This window comes from Trichoderma harzianum (assembly GCF_003025095.1).
Source record: "Trichoderma harzianum CBS 226.95 unplaced genomic scaffold M431scaffold_29, whole genome shotgun sequence".
NCBI lineage: Eukaryota > Fungi > Ascomycota > Sordariomycetes > Hypocreales > Hypocreaceae > Trichoderma > Trichoderma harzianum.
Genome location: NW_020209277.1, coordinates 219,331 through 235,064, shown reverse-complemented (window position 1 = coordinate 235,064; position 15,734 = coordinate 219,331). Strand labels below are relative to the sequence as shown.

The 15,734-nt window shown below is 46.2% G+C and overlaps 5 protein-coding genes across 5 annotated transcripts; 2 read left to right on the top strand and 3 right to left on the bottom strand.

The window, feature by feature from the left end:
• Positions 1-3,708: 3,708 nt before the first annotated feature.
• M431DRAFT_100790 (hypothetical protein) lies at positions 3,709-4,443 on the top strand (the record flags this gene model as incomplete). Its single annotated transcript, XM_024911254.1, has 1 exon — positions 3,709-4,443. One exon carries the CDS (start codon positions 3,709-3,711, stop codon positions 4,441-4,443), a length of 735 nt encoding a protein of 244 aa, XP_024767780.1.
• A 2,348-nt stretch (positions 4,444-6,791) lies between these two features.
• On the bottom strand, positions 6,792-8,568 carry M431DRAFT_11247 (hypothetical protein; the record flags this gene model as incomplete). The annotated part of the gene is made up of 2 exons (XM_024911835.1): positions 6,792-7,159; positions 8,328-8,568. 2 exons carry the CDS (start codon positions 8,566-8,568, stop codon positions 6,792-6,794), a joined length of 609 nt encoding a protein of 202 aa, XP_024767779.1.
• A 631-nt stretch (positions 8,569-9,199) lies between these two features.
• On the bottom strand, positions 9,200-10,257 carry M431DRAFT_100869 (hypothetical protein; the record flags this gene model as incomplete). Its single annotated transcript, XM_024911269.1, has 2 exons — positions 9,200-10,120; positions 10,180-10,257. The coding sequence occupies 2 exons, from the start codon at positions 10,255-10,257 to the stop codon at positions 9,200-9,202; spliced, it is 999 nt and encodes a 332-aa protein (XP_024767778.1).
• A 172-nt stretch (positions 10,258-10,429) lies between these two features.
• Positions 10,430-12,418, bottom strand: M431DRAFT_514005 (hypothetical protein). Its single transcript, XM_024920138.1, has 3 exons — positions 11,937-12,418; positions 11,254-11,798; positions 10,430-11,192 (listed from the first exon to the last, which is right to left on the bottom strand). The coding sequence occupies exons 1-3, from the start codon at positions 12,016-12,018 to the stop codon at positions 10,857-10,859; spliced, it is 963 nt and encodes a 320-aa protein (XP_024767777.1). The 5' UTR covers positions 12,019-12,418; the 3' UTR covers positions 10,430-10,856.
• Positions 12,419-12,817: 399 nt separating this feature from the next.
• Positions 12,818-15,455, top strand: M431DRAFT_514004 (hypothetical protein). Its single transcript, XM_024920137.1, has 5 exons — positions 12,818-13,134; positions 13,346-13,777; positions 13,869-13,995; positions 14,054-14,132; positions 14,205-15,455. The coding sequence occupies exons 1-5, from the start codon at positions 12,923-12,925 to the stop codon at positions 15,110-15,112; spliced, it is 1,758 nt and encodes a 585-aa protein (XP_024767776.1). The 5' UTR covers positions 12,818-12,922; the 3' UTR covers positions 15,113-15,455.
• The last annotated feature ends 279 nt before the right edge of the window (positions 15,456-15,734 follow it).

The window sequence follows — 15,734 nt, the reverse complement described above, 5'->3', positions numbered from 1 at the left end:
GCCGGGGGCCGAGCCACCCACCCTCTGGCCCTCTGGCCCTCTGGTCCCCTGGCCTTGGCCGTGCCGCCGCCGCCGCCGCCTCCCTCCCCCCCGGCGCGCCTCAACAGCCCCAAGATCTCCCCCAAANCCCGCCCCCCGCCTACCCTGCAGGCGGGCGTGAACCTTGGCCCGGCGCCCTCGAGGGTCCTCCGGCTGGGCGGGAGCGGTTGGCAGCCAGAGTTGGGCTCGCGGCCGCATTCTGATTTTCCGCAAAATCTTAGTATTTTCTATTATAGTATACTATATTATAATATTATATTTTTATATTTATATACTACTATAAAAATATTTAAATAAAGCTAAAAGCTAAATTAATTTACTCTTTACTTTTTTATTATTAATATTTATATATAATTATATTAAACTATTTTAAAATTTCCTTTTTTTATTTTTTATTACAAGATTTATTATAAATTTAGGTTATATTTAATCTTTATACCTTAATAAGATCCCTATAAACCTTATATATTTAGTTAAACCTACAGCTATTAGTAAGTTTAGTATATATTTCTTTACTATTCTTAATATAATTAGTAAGTAATAAACTAACTAAGTAATAGTAACCTTAGCTATTACCAAAGCTGTCTAGGTTATTTTATTATAGATTTAATATATATTAATTAAAACTAGCTTCGTATAACTTAGTATTAGTAATTATTAGTTCCTTTATTAATATCTTCTAGTACTTTATTTATTATCTTCTAGTCCTTATTATTACCTTAGGCCTATACTAGTACTACTGTAACTATATTAGCTTAGTATTAGTATTACCTTAGTATTACCCCCCTTTATAATCCTTTACTATTGTAGCTTAACTCTGGTTATATCTTACTTAGCTATTATAACCTTTAGTAAAATTCCCCCTATATCTCCCTTTTTCCCAAGCCCTAAGTCCCCCTATTAGTCCGCTAAGATTAATATAAAATACTAATTATATTATACTCTTATTATAAATTCCAAAGAGGGACTAATCCCTAAAGCAACTATATATAAAAGGCCTAGCCTTTCTAACTTATTATTATATTTAACTAATTTTTATATATAAACTACACTGTGTTTATATACTTTATATTATATAAACTAATTAATCCCTATATATAACTTATATAGCTACTTAAAGTAAAGCTTATCCCCTATATATAATTACAATATACTAGATAATTCACAAAGGAGGGCCATAGCCTTTTCTTTATAAAGCCTATATAAATATACTTAACATTAACCTATGCCTATAAAATAACTCTTAGAGTCTTAGTACTATAAGCCTTTCCTTTTATTATAATCTCTTAACTATTATATTTAATATTCTCCCTTTCAGTATTGCATTAGATTAGTAAGCTACTAAGAGAGTACTTCGCTAAGCCCCTTATACCCAAAGGGGGGCCTAACTTAATAAAGTTATATATTAAGTTATATAATATAGGATATACTAAATTAAATTAAACTAATATTTATTTAAATTCCTTATCCTTTTTACACTTGCTCCTACTGTCTAGACCCATAGTAACTATTTCTCTAGTCCATAAGTAAAGATATTAATAGGGGGAAAAAATTATAATAAGTTACTATTCTAAAAAAAAAAAAAAAAAACCCCCACAACTAATTTAGTTCTTTATATAAACCTATATATACCAAGACATTAAGTATAAGCACTAACTCTAGTTATTAATTACAAGCGATAGATTTTTAGATTTTGAAAAAATTATTTATACAGCTGAAAATTAGCAGCATAAGTCATTAGGTTTTTTTTTTCAGGTTCCGTTAGAAAATTATTTTCAGGCGTCCTTCCTTTTATAAGGTATTCGTTGCAGGCGGCCGTCCTAATGCTCTCCTGTCAAAGGTATCCTAAGCTATGCTCTATTAGGCCCTAGCTAGCCCTAGCTGCACTCTGCCTAGCTGTATGGCCCTGAAAACCCAGCTACATTAATAAGCCCTTGAGAGCTATAACTAGCGTGGAAGTTTACAGCAGAGAGTGAACAGTAAAACTCAATGAATAACACAGAGCGAGAACTCTAAGAAGCCCAGCAGGCACTTTGTGAAGCTCAGTGAGCATTTACGGAGCTGCAATCTACCGCCGGCCCACCCACGCACCCTTTAAAATACCTGAAATATTATTTTAATCTGTAAAACAATTGCAAGCCTAGTGGAGGCCCGCGATGATAACGTTATAGCTGTTGGTACTGCTGAGCTTGTAAATATTATAGTCGGCAAGAGATTCCTCAAGAGGCATGTGTTCTTCGTCCAATCTCCACCACCGTTATTTATTTAACTTAGAGGAGAAAGATCAATCTCACTTAGTAGCTATTGAGAGTAAGCCTTTTCGGTGGTATCTTTAGTTTTGGCTAAACTGAAGCTTTAAAAAGAGGTTGCTGAGCGGTTGAGTAGGTGGGTAGCTGATGCTGAGATAATGAGAAGAGATACCTCGGGTTTCTAGTCAAGAGACACGGGACCGAGAGTCGTGAAGGGGTTGGGCATCTTCTGTTGCTGTTTAGTTTCCAACCTCGGGAGAAGTACATATCGCTGGCCAACCAGATAGATCGGCGTGACTTGAAATGTATGGACTACGTACCATTGAATATGTTCCATGGCCACCAAGTGATTAGTACACTAAGGAGTGACAATTTAAGTGAGAGCAGAAAGGCATTAATGCATCATTCAACAGAGTCCAGTATGGTAAGCATTAATACAATGGGAAATGCCAGTACATATGCAAATGGTAATAGATAAACAAGAAGAGCTAATTCACAAGAATACTGCAAGTCCAGCATCAGCCTGGTCCTGTATCCCCGCTCAACAAGCCGGCCAATCGCACCAATGTTGGAACTGTTACCTCTTGAATATCGCAGTCTCTACCAGAGATTCTGGTTTGGGGTAGCCTTGTATCTGTCTCATTCAATCGTCTATTTGTAGCCTCATGGACAATACCTAGTTTGATTTGTCTATGCATCTTGTGTTCTGTACGAATCCACGTGAGCAACCATAAGGAGAGTTACTCTTTACAATACACCTCACCTGGTGGCTTGGCGTCAGTCGGTCCGTTTCCCCTTATACTTTCACCAACACGATAATGACAAAGTCTCACCAACCAACATAGTATATATGTTCAGGAGAGTTTCCGGTCGAATCGTCCAGACTACTTAAGTGGTGGCCCTCCCGCCATCTATAGTCATCAAGACTATGCTTGAAACTTATTTCAGCTGCCCTATCAACAGGGTTACCAACGCAATGTTCAACTACATCAGAAATCTTGGGAGCAGTGCTCGTAATTCTTCAAACCGGTCCAGCCAACCGAACCGGCAGAACGCTGCCCCGAGAGACTCTCTTTATTCTGATGATTCTTTTATCTATGCAAATCCTCCCCCATATTGTCCAAGATCCGCAACCTCCAGAGATTCCATTACTCGTTCTCAAGATTCCGTTTCATCACTGGGGAACGAGGCTCTACGATACCTCCACGAGCACAATAATATTCATTATACACCTACTCAGCACCATGGGGAATCATCCACCGAGACAAATTTACCCTCATTGAACAGGGAGAGCGCATGCTCAAACACAATGTGCACTTGCACGCCTCTTCAAGGCTGTTGCAGCGATCACAATTCGCTACAGACGCCGAACCCAGCTCCTTTTGAGCTACTCGGAGCTGCTTGCAATGTTTTTAGAAATATGCCGAATACATCAAGCTTCACACTCACGCCTATCCATCAGTCCATACGGTATTATCTTTCAATGAGCAACCTCAACTGCATCAGCCGCCGGCTCAATTCAGAAATTGAGACAACTTTTATCCCAGAGCTTTCCCTCGAAGGAAGCGCTTGCTCTGCTCAAGAGACGCAATATGAGTGGTCAAACGAGATATATTTTCACAATGGACGCTTTTTGCAGAAACAAGAAATACACACCGCGTTTTACAAGAATCACGAAAGTTCACCGGAACACTTCATAGGCTGCCCGCATCAAAACCTGACGGTCCATACGCCGCACTTTGGGATTCGAGATGGCATGTGTGAAGCAGAAGCGTGGGTGAGAAGCATACCGCCACGTTGTTCGTCTCATCCGATGCAGAAATGGAACAACTTCCAAGGGCCCTACACCCATATAACCTCATGTACGATATGTCACTCCGATACGGAGTGTTACATACAACTAAATGGGGCCTTCCTTGATATAAGGTATACTTGCTACAGAGATCTGGGAGCAGGGCTGGATCCCAACGACCCCAAATGGCGTGCTTTACTAACAGGCACCGGCGTCAATCATCGGCCACAATATGAGTTTGAGGTTCTTAAACGAGTTTGGCTTACGGCTCGGCAACTGGAGCGACGTGGCCTTGAAGAAGTTACTCATCACACACCCAACGGGGTGTTTCATGTGCGCTCTCAAGAACGCGATGAGGCATAAGCTTGGGATACAATATTGGGCAGATTCGAGAATGGGGCGTTGATCATGTGAATAGGTTATGGATGTCATGGGAAGTGTACAGAAAAAGCGACGTACTGAAGCTTTTCTACAAGAAAGAACAGCCAGTTGTGAAAGGAGAGCAGACTGTGTAATATAGTTTGCTGGGAATCAAGAGCGTGGGTACCTTGCGATAATAGATTGAATTCTGCCACCAGTCGCTATCAAAGTATGTTATGCTCCAGCCAAATGCACCACCCCAAACCTTATATATTGCGTCTGCCGAGTCACCTTGCTCTTGAGCGTAGCTTATCAGTTGCGTTTATTGTTGCCTGAACTTTCCTCTTCTTGTATCCTGCAGCTTTGCGATTAGTACAGGATGACTCTTTGTCACAAAGCTGGAAGCTGGAAGATGTCCTCAATATCATGTAGCCCACCTCAAAAATACGCCGAGAAGGGTAAAATATCGCACGGCCGAAGGTTTTATGAGGCTTGCGAAATTGTGCATGAGCCTGAGTGCCGAGTCACTGGTATTCATGTTGTAATGGTGGCATGCCATATCGGTAACTTCCATCAAGGCGCCTTCATCGTGATAAAAACTCTTTGATCGATCCGTTGCCAATATTTGCTCCTGGGTTTTGATTCAAGCCGTATTTGGCGAACCAAAAAGAACCGTTCTAAAGTTGTATCACTAGAGAATGTCCACTCGCATTATAGAGCAAAGCGCGCATGAAAAAATCTCAGACCTTTTTGCGTCAAAGAGAGCAAACAAATTGATTTCCTTGGCGACATGGTTTCCGGCACAGTCCTGTTCAATTGCCATACGTCGACATCCCCGTAAGCCATGGTGCAATCACGACCATGCAGAAATCATGGATAACTGAAAGTCCTTTGGGAACCAAACTCGATATAATCTCAATCGACGGCGGCAAACAAACAGGACTTCGACACATATGAATAACAGATCGTATGTCCATTTCGTTGTGGATAAATGGTTGATGGAGTATCATCTCGGGAAACGTCGTATACACAGCCAACATCAAAAGTGCTGGGTCGTTGTACCCCAAGGTCTCTCCTGGTAATGTAATCTCTCTAGATTCGTTACATACACCTGACATTTCAAAATCTCAGAAAGAGGAAAATGAGACTTCGTGCGGGCGAAGAACAATATCTGTCGTTGGTGATGTAGCCTGGTGATATGTGTCGCTACGAGCATGGAACTTGACAATGACATCGTCATCTCCTTTTCACTAGCACGTACAGAAAGAAAAAAACATGTATCTGGGTGATGATGGCCCATTGCCCGTAGATCAAGTTCGATTTGGAATCTCATTTGAGTCAAAACCTTGGTGACAGAGTGAAATCCCACGTCTATTTCAATTATGTTGTGGCGGCGGACCTCCAGAGTTGAGAGACAATGAAGATGAGTTTTGAGCGAAGCTGATCCCAGTCATTGTCCAGTATCTAGATCGTCCAACTCCTCGTCCATGCTGATCCGTGATACCCGTAGAGATCTCTCCGGCTATAATCATCCAGGCAAAGATCATGCTGTTCCTCTGCCATATGCTTGCAACTCCTGCAGCCAATCATACCACGGGAATTGTCCATGTTGAGTAAGAGTGTTTTCGCTGTAAGTCCTAGTGTGTCCCATCTTGAGCAAACACGGAAACAAAAGGCAACCAGATGTCCATCCTCAATCCCTTGTTCCACTTTTCGTATCACTCCCTGCGTATGCATACCAAACCAATGTCGACCCAAATTTTGCTGTCTGCTGCTTGAATCCCATGTATCTCGTCCCATTTGGATCAGTGATGCCATGAACAGTGATTGGTCCCCAAGGAATATCTTCCCAAACTCATCGTCTCCTCTTGGTTGGTAGTGTTGTGTGTGATGTTTCCCAGCAAATATATTCCCAAATTCCTCTCTCGGTCCATGATGTTCGGCAGTGATTGGTTCCCAGCAACGATATGAAACGTCGTTTGTCTCTTGGTATCATGTATTCCGTGACAGCATTGATTGTTGATGCAAGCAGAGAAACTGTGGTATATGGCGGGCGAGCATATTTGATGCAATGGTTGGTAGAGCGAGGAAGAAGAGCTGAAGCATGTGTGTTTGGCGAGGGCTTTTGGTGAAGGTCGTCTTTACGCCTGCGTTTTGTTTGACTTGCAAGGCGATGGAGCTGCTTTGGCTTCGGCTTTAATGATGCCTACTAGACCTGAACGGGTACGCTTTTGAATGATTGAAGCGTCTGACCCACAGTCTCCGTGGTTCAGGCCCCAGCCAGGCCAGAGGCTCTGGCTGGGGTGACGACCTGCCCTTGGGCGCCAAACGGGCTTGCTCTCGCCCGATTTCTACTGCTGCTGCTGCTGGGCCGGGGAGACGGCGAGACGACAGCCGCACTGGGGGCAGCTGAAGACGGCATCTTGGCCGCTCTCACGGCCGCCCTTTTTGGTGGTCCAAAGCCACCACACGCCGCCCACCAAGAGGGCCACCAGGAACGCAAATCTGGCAAGGATGCCAGCCATTTCAAAATGATAATGGACCCATTCGTCTGAGCCCACGGCGTATCTGGCCTTTACGGCCACTGCTTGGAGCAGTATCATCGTCGTCGTCGTCGTCATCGCCATCATCATCGTCTTCTTCTTCTTCTTCTTCTTCGTCTTCTTCTTCTTCTTCTTCGTCGTCGTCGTTGTTGTTGCTGCTGGTGCTGGTGCTGGTTCTGATGGCGATGGCGATAGAGGAGAAAGAAAGACGAAACTTTGGTGGAGGAGATTTTGAAATGCGTGGAAACTGAGTTTTGTTCAAAGGCAGGAAGGAGCAATGGCCCTAATAGCCATCAGAAAAGCAGCAACAGCAACACAGCGACTTCCATTCTTGTCTCTGTCACTGGAAGGAACTACACCAACACTCAATCTGGAAGGAAGGCTGCGGATACAGTATCAGACGCGGCAGGACATGAATGTCCACCGAAGGGCAGCTAACATATAGAGCTGATGTGTATTGATTGTTCTTTCGACATCCTGGAACATTGAAAACCGCATGCTTTTACGTAGGTATATTGACATGCAGAATAATGAGCTATAGATGACTATCTCTCTCTTCTTCCTTCGTCAGTGTGATAAAGTTGATGGCGTCTCTTTCAGCGTATCCCTTTCTCAATTTTCGGTATGCGGTCTTCGCTTGTTCGTTTCTATCTGGCCACTGCACGTTGTAAGGAGGTGGGCACACCGTGACGGTCGGATTCGTTGGCGGCGCCATTTTGCTCGCTTGTGTGTTCTCGGGAACTGACAAACTTCAGGCACACGGTCAGGGTAAGGTGGATGGTGAGGGTAGCAGTCTGTCTTCTCACGCTTCGCGAGGCCGCTGACGAAGAGATCGTCAACAACGGGTGAAGGAGGCTGTTTGAAATGAATGATGAAGGAGGAGAATAGAAGTTTGGCGAAGTGAAGTGAATTAAGTGACCAAGAAACAAGAGTGCCGCGTACTGGATGATAGACGCAATAGATGTAGTAGACCTGCCCTTAGACGCGCCAAGGGGGCTTGCTCTCGCCCGCTTTCTTCTTCTGCGTCTTCTTCTTCTTCTTCTGATGCTGCTGCTGAGACTGGGCCGAGGCGAGGCCGGCGACGGGGATGAGGAGGCCGTGGCCGGGAACGGGAGGGAGTGGAGGTAAAAACGGAGTCGGAGTCGTGACCAAGTCCGGGGCCGGGTATGGAGGGATGGAGATCATCATCAAGGGACACATAGAGAGATGGGGGCGACTTTTATAGGTGGTCCAAAGCCACCACTTGCCGTCCACCAAGAGGGCCACCATCCCAACAAACGCCGAAAAGCTGGCGAGGGCACCAAACAGTTCATAATAATAATGGACCCATTCATCTGAGCCTACGGCGTGCCTGGCCTTTACGGCCACTGCTTAAAGCAGTGTCATCATCGATATCATAGTCCTCTTCTTCGTCGTCGTCGTTGCTGCTGGTGCTAGTGCTCGTGCTCGTGCTCGTGCTGACTCTGGTAACAATGGCTATGAGGATGGAGGAGAAAGAAAGACGAAACTCTGGCGGAGAGTTTTTATATGCGTCCAAACAGAGTTTTGGTCCAAATGCAAGAACAACAGCGTGGCTTCCTTTCATGTAACTGTGACTGGAAGGAACTGCACCAAAACTCTGAATCTGGACAGAGGACTGCGACTATAATATCAAATGCGACAGAAGATAAGTTCGATATTTCTTTTACCGTAACCAAAATAAATACAGACAGGACATGAATCTTCATCTAAGGACAGCTCACATATGAAACTGATGTATATTGATTGTCCTTTCGATATTTTTACCCTGAAACCTTAGATAGTGGATGCTTTTACGCATGTATCTATATTAACATGTAGGGTAATGGACTATAGATGATTATCTCTCTATATCTAAAATGGATACTGGACCATAGACGCAGTAGATGTAGTAGATGTAGTAGATGTAGTAGATGTAGTAAATGTATAAAATGTGGGTATATATACAGTAATGGCAGATCCAAAACATAAGAGAGAGAGAAAAAGATATCAATATGCCCTCTAAATAAGAAGCTGGTCAATCAACTACACGATCTCAACAGGAATTACTCTCGCCAATGACAAAAGTGACTACATGAGAACGCAATAGGCCACTTGATGAAGCAAAACCCCTAGTTGGAGATAGAAGCAATACAGACAGATCAATACATGCTCATGCTATATCCCATGAATATAAACATCCATGGCACAAACAGTCTTTAGTAAAACTCCTTGACCAAGCCATCACAGAGATTCCACAACCTCTCCCCCGACGCCCTCTTCTGAATCCCCTCCACAACCTTTGGAACCGGACTCCCAATCTTCCCCCATGGAATCAGATAACACCCATTATACTCAGCCACCTCGCTCCCAAACCCGGCCTGCAGCTCCGTCAAGGCCCCCAACCGAGCCGGATACGACAAGAACCCCTGGACACTCTTCAAGATGCCCGGCGCGTGACGAGTGAGATCCGTCTTGATGGCGCCAGGGTTGAACGACGCGCTGACAATCTGGGGATATCTCTTGGCCATTTCCGTCGCGAGAATGGCATTGGCCCATTTACTCTGCACATACCGCTGCACTCGCCCATTCAACCCAGAAAACTCCGACGAACTCAGCGCCCAGTCATCCCACACGATGCCATCCTCGCCAGGAGGATCAGGAAACTCGACAGAGGCCGCCCAACAAGTACGAACAGATCCCTTGGCCACACCTTCGCTCTCCGCCGTCTTGACGAGAATCGGAGTCAGAAACTGCTGCAGCAAAAAGGGACCTAGCACGTTAGTCGCAAAGCTAAGCTCGTGGCCCTGCTTGCTGACGCTTCCCTCGGGAGGGGCCATGACGCCCGCATTGTGCCAGATGACATCCAGGCGAGTCTCTGCCGCCAGAAAGGCCTCGGCCGTCTTCTTGATGCCCTGCAAGTCCGAGAGATCCAGGTTGAGGAACTTGACAACGCCGTCGCCGTCTGCGCTGCGACGCTTCATGTCGCCCGGGGGATCTGATTTGGCGATGGTGCTCACGGCCGTTGAGCCGGCAGAATCAGATCGCCCGAGGAGATAGACTCGCGCTGCATTGCCGTGGAATAAGGCTGTTGCTACGGCCAGACCGATGCCCCCCGTGCCGCCTGTGACAATAAAGACCTGTCACCGTGTAAGAGAGCTGTCAAGATGTAATGAGAAAGTGTGTGATGCAGACATACTCGTCCTTGCAAGTCGGGCAAGTCTTTTTCAGTCTTTGTTGGCGACCCAGGCCAGTACTGACGAAGGTATTTTGACATGATGAATTGTTGGCTGTGGAGAGATGATGTTGGGCGTGAGCTGACCGTTCTAGAATTGGAGAAACGGGAGGGCATTGGATGATATTATACCACATGCAGCGAGTAATCTTACGGTCTAGCAAAACAGTGCGAAGTATTTCGGGATTACAAGGCAAAAGGTAAACAATTAAAACACCAGAGTTTGCGATGAGTCCTATAGGTTCATATCTCTTTAATTGTTGCTCTTTTGAATTTTCTGGATTTGTTGTGGCTGACTGTATCAATGTCAGTGAAGGCGTTGAGTCTGCGCATCGAATCAATGTCCAGTATAATTGGATCGGTGCAGACTCTGGCGAATCCTTCCGACCTTGATGCTAATTGAATTTACTTGTCAAGATGGAACATCATCTCCTCGTCAAGCAGGATGCCTTTCATCTGAATGAATTGGCCATCACATGCGTCAGCCATCGTGAATCGTTTTATTCATTGCATCCCAAACTCCAATGCTCGTCAAGCACTTGATATCTTGATATATCTTCTAAAGACGGGGAAAAAAGAGGGACGCGATCGCAGAGACAGCTTCTTTGTTTTTTCTTTCTTTTTCAGCTGCTCAGCCGTATTTACTCTTCATCATCCATTTTTTGCAACTTGCCCATGTCCCTCTTCGCACCAGCCTCTCCAATGAGCTTGATCCGGTCGATGCGCACAGTCTCCGCCTCGCCGTCGCCTTTCTGGACAAAAATGGTGAGGGTCGTTGTCTTTTGGAACTTGACAAATCGCAGGCTAATGTTTGCCGTGCCGTCGGCGTTCCAGTCCTGGGGCTCCAGTGTGATGGCCTGTGTGGGCTCTGCATCCTCTGCCTCCCCAAAGTCCATGTTGGATGTGCGGTTGATGAAGAGATGGAGGACGCCGGGTCGTGATACATCGCTGTTGCCCTCGGGGGGGAAGGAGGTGATCTGCTCTCGGAGTCAGTCAAAGATGCATATATCGTCAAGAATGAATTCCAAAATCACTGACCTGTAGTGTATGGAGCTTGATGGTCGACTGGAAGGGGATAAAGAGGAGAAGCTGGTCGTCGGATCCGCTCTGCACCCAGTCCTTGGCAGCCGACGCACCCTCTCTCAAGGCACTCGGCTGAGAGCTCTCAAAGAGAACCTTGACAGGGCCAGCATCGTCGTCGGCATTCAAGAGTTCACACCCTCTAAGCTCGACCTGGTCTGTGATGTCGCTGTAGCCTCTGGGGATCTCGGCGCCCTTCCAGATGCCGCCAGTTCCTGAGCCTGAGCCCGAGCCCTCTGCCAGCGACTCCAGTTCGGAGGCCAGCTTCTCAATCACGGCTCTGAGCTCGGTCGGGTTTGCGCCCTGGACTTTGTGGATGACTTGGCCGCTTCGGAACAAGAGGAAGGTAGGCAGGGCAGTGATGCCATACTCTTTTGCGAGATCCTGGTTGGCGTCGTTGTCGATCTTGACAAAGGTGAGGAGGTTTGGGCGGGAGATTTGCTCGGCGAGGGATGCGTAGAGAGGCGCAATTTGTTTACAGGGCGCGCACCAGTCGGCGTAGACTAAGAAGAAGATGTTGGTCAGCGACAAAGATGACAAGACGACATGATGATATGATGACAAGGTGACAAGATAATAGATTCAATGCAGCAGACAATCAACAATCGCGAGAGATCTGGACATGGCGGGGAGATGCTCACAGTCGGCGACGACGATGCGGGAACTGCTAAGAAGGTCGTCGAATTGCGCCTTGGAGGTGACGTGAACCAGCGAGTCTGTCATTTCTGCGAATGTTGTGTTTGTTGTTTGTAGCAGCGTGATTCGGTCAGGCGGTTATATAGGGCAGAGTAGAGGAATAAAGAAAAAGAAAAGGGTGAGGCTGGTCTTTATGGGGAGAAAGAAAGAGAGAGAAACAAACTGGTGATGATTGTGTAACGGGTTGGAAGCCTGCGAATGGATTGCGATTGCTTGCTATGTAAGCTTTTTGGAGGGGTCAAGGAGGGGATAGCTCAGGCAGTGGGGGGCTAAGCCTATTGGGGCCAAGCAGCACTCGGACGGGCAAAGTGTTACGATAGAGTTGAAGCATTTGATCTTTTTTAATGGGCTGAATTAAATAGAAAAAGAATAGATTGAGACTGGATGATATGGACTTGTATTTTATGTCTGATAGTCACGATAAGAGATGGCTGTGAATGTGAGAATGTGAATATACAGACCATCAGGTAATGCCAATTAAATGTTTGTTTGCTTGTTTGCTCTGCCATGGGTAGATGTACGTACCTATCCAACTTGCTCCCAATTCCCCGGGAATCAAATCAAATCAAAATCAATTAGCAGCCGCAAGTCTCAGGCTATTTATACACGGTAGCACTGCATCGTGGAACATTTACATCATTTCCACAACCAGAACGGCCAGCAGATTAGCAGCCCAGCTGTCAAACTTGGCAATATGGATAATAAACTCTGCCCGCCAATAGCCTAATTAATAGCCAAAACAGGCCGGACGGTATTAATTCGCCGTAATAATAGCTGATGGATGGTCCTATTACACGTAACGTGCTATCTGAATCAATCGATATAATACAGCACATTGAAGTCATCATGGCCTCTCCTCGATTCCCCAAACAGACCTTATGTGAATTGACATCACCATCACAACCTCAACCTCAACCAACTCGTTCCCAACATGACGTCCGCTGCTGGCATCTACGATGATGACTTAAACATTGCCCACGCCGTCCTGCTCAAGAGCCAGCAGCAGTTCATCATCCGGACGACCTTTTCATGGCTGCCCGTCCTGTCACTCGGCCGCCAACTGTTGACACTGCCGCTCTTTTGCTCAATCATCCTCCTCCAGCTGGCAATCCTCGCTGTGATTAAAAATGGCCTTGTTCAAAAGTAAGCGCAAACGCATATTCACACTCACTCCTACAACTCACAATCACACTCATTCTATTCCAAACAAAAATCCATCCTCGCTGTTGTTTGAAGCCACACTCAGGCTCCCCGACTCTACCTCACTCTACCTCTCTCAATATGAGCATCATCTAGCAACAAATGAAAATCGCCATACATACTTAAGCTCCATCCATTCTTACCAATCGAATAGCTCATGCCGGAAAATGGCAAAAACGAAGCCAACCTCGCTCGACGGCCGAAGCCAAAAGCTGTCAAAACCAACCTGGAAGCCCAAAGACACAGCCGAATCAAGTCTAAAGCCAGCATCTCCCCCCAAAACAAATCCGTGGAATCGAAACCCGATCCCAGTAGCAGCTTCCGATCACGAGGATTCCTCCACCAAGACTCAACCGCTGGCGGACGAAGAATTTCCAGAGCTGGGCACTTCTGGAGTCGCCGCCGACACTGCGGCCAGCGAGACAGCAGAGACTCACGCATCTCCGCCGTGCGACGTGTCGAAATCAAGTTGCTCGACAAATGAAGAAGCACAATCCGAAGAGTCTATTTCTATCTCTGGCGTTTCTCGAATCAGCACGCCGACGAGGTTGATTCTGGAAGAGGAGGCCGACCAGGCTGCCAAGATGTGAGCACCGACTGCCACTACTTTTTTAACCTCACTCTTATTCCGAAGAAAGAGGAAATGCCTTTTGCTGATGAAATTAAATTGTGTTTAGCCTTTGGAGACATCCCTTTGGATCAAACGTCTATTTGTACGTGGAAAAAAGCGTGTTCCAATTGCACCGCGATATCCTCACGCGGCGATCGGGGTGGTTTCGCGACAAGCTCCCTCCACCAAACCAGGTAAACAAAAATACAGCCAAGAAAACCAAATTCACATTGCTGATTCCTCTCGTTGTAGGATGGATCGCCCATCGAGATACATCTACCACACGCCATCGGAGCAGTGCAGCCTTGCCTCTTCTTCATGTACACCAAAAGTATGGCATCTTCCCTCACAGCAATCATCATTTCCCGCATCTCAGCTAATTTAGAGAATCAATTTCCTGCAGACCTCGAGATTTGCGAGCGAGACACGAACCAACCGCTCAACTTTATACACATCCCCCGTTGTGTCCTTGCTTATTGCGCAGCAGTCAACTTTCAGATTCCCGCAATGGCATCGCGCATCCTGTCCATCCTCGAAGACACTTCCAAAGATCTCTCCACATACCTCAACGCCTACTACATCTACAAGGAAATGGACTACAAAACCAGCAGGTCCATTGCCACCTATTTTATCAATTCCATCGATATTTTATATTCAGAGCCGCTATTCGAGCTCATGAAGCCGATGCGACACGCTCTTGCTGGTCTCTTGGACGCACTGCTTCCGTCTCTGCTGCGTCAACCGTATTTTCCCGAGATTCTATGCATGCCCTCGTGGAAACGATGGTCGGCTGCCATTGCCGCAGACCAAGTAGAATACCGAACAGCGCTTGGCCACTACCGATCATCGGCAGACTCCATCTTGCCGAGTGAGCTTGAGCTGGGAGCTTTATTTGATCGTGTGCTAGGGCAATATGACCTATACCAGAAAAATAAAGCCTACGCCAAAAATTATTCCGATGAACAGGAGCATGCCAGAAGGGGCACTCCTGATAGTCTTGATGGACGAAACAGCAAAGCTTCAACATGCAAGTCTTGGGAGAAACGATACGCCGATATCAAAGAGTACAGCGAAGAAGAGTCCACGCTAGTGTACCAAGCTCCAAGTGTTGCGGGAAGCACAGGCAGCGAAACAGGCACCTGGAACTCGTTCGGCACAGACGGCGCCGAAGCAGACGCAGCAGAAGTAGAATCAGAGAGGCCATCGACTACCAGCCCTAGAGTGTACCATAACAGATGTATGAGGAGTAAGTCCAATGCATCAGCAGCGGGGGGAGGCCAAGGCATGAGCGGTAAGAAGACGAAAAGATGAAGAAGATGATGATGAGAAAGAAGAAGAACCCTGGGTAAGACAGTGAGTGGGCGAGATTTCGAAACTGATAATAGAGCATATCTGTGTGTGAGTCTGTGAGATATTAGAGTATGGATGCTAGTAAGTTGGTTTGAAGTTGGGCTTGGAAAGAAAGGAGTCGAGTGTAAGTATAGAGCAACATTTGTGTGAGTACATGAGCATGAGCATGAGCATGAGCATGAGCAGAATGATTTGACATGATGTTTCAATAATAGAATGACACGCAATGCATAAATAAATCAGCCTTTTCAGATAATAATCTCCATCAATTGTAGTAGCTCCCGGGTAGGGGGGATGAAGCCATCATTTTTCTCTCATCCATCTGCTTGAAGTGCCAACTGATTGCCTGCCCTCTACTTGATCTACTTCTCCATAATACACATCTTTGGCTCTATTCCTCTATACTATCATACATTAGTTATCGTCCATCTGTCGCCTAAATTGCATAAATCAACATGTTTCCCTCCCCCAAGGCGCAGCTCGTCCAGACACCCGGCCCGCCCCACACCGCAACTCTGCCACTCGTATTCCCTGTTTTAACCCATGACGTCGTACAGCAGTGTCCAGGTACTCTGTGCCTCTT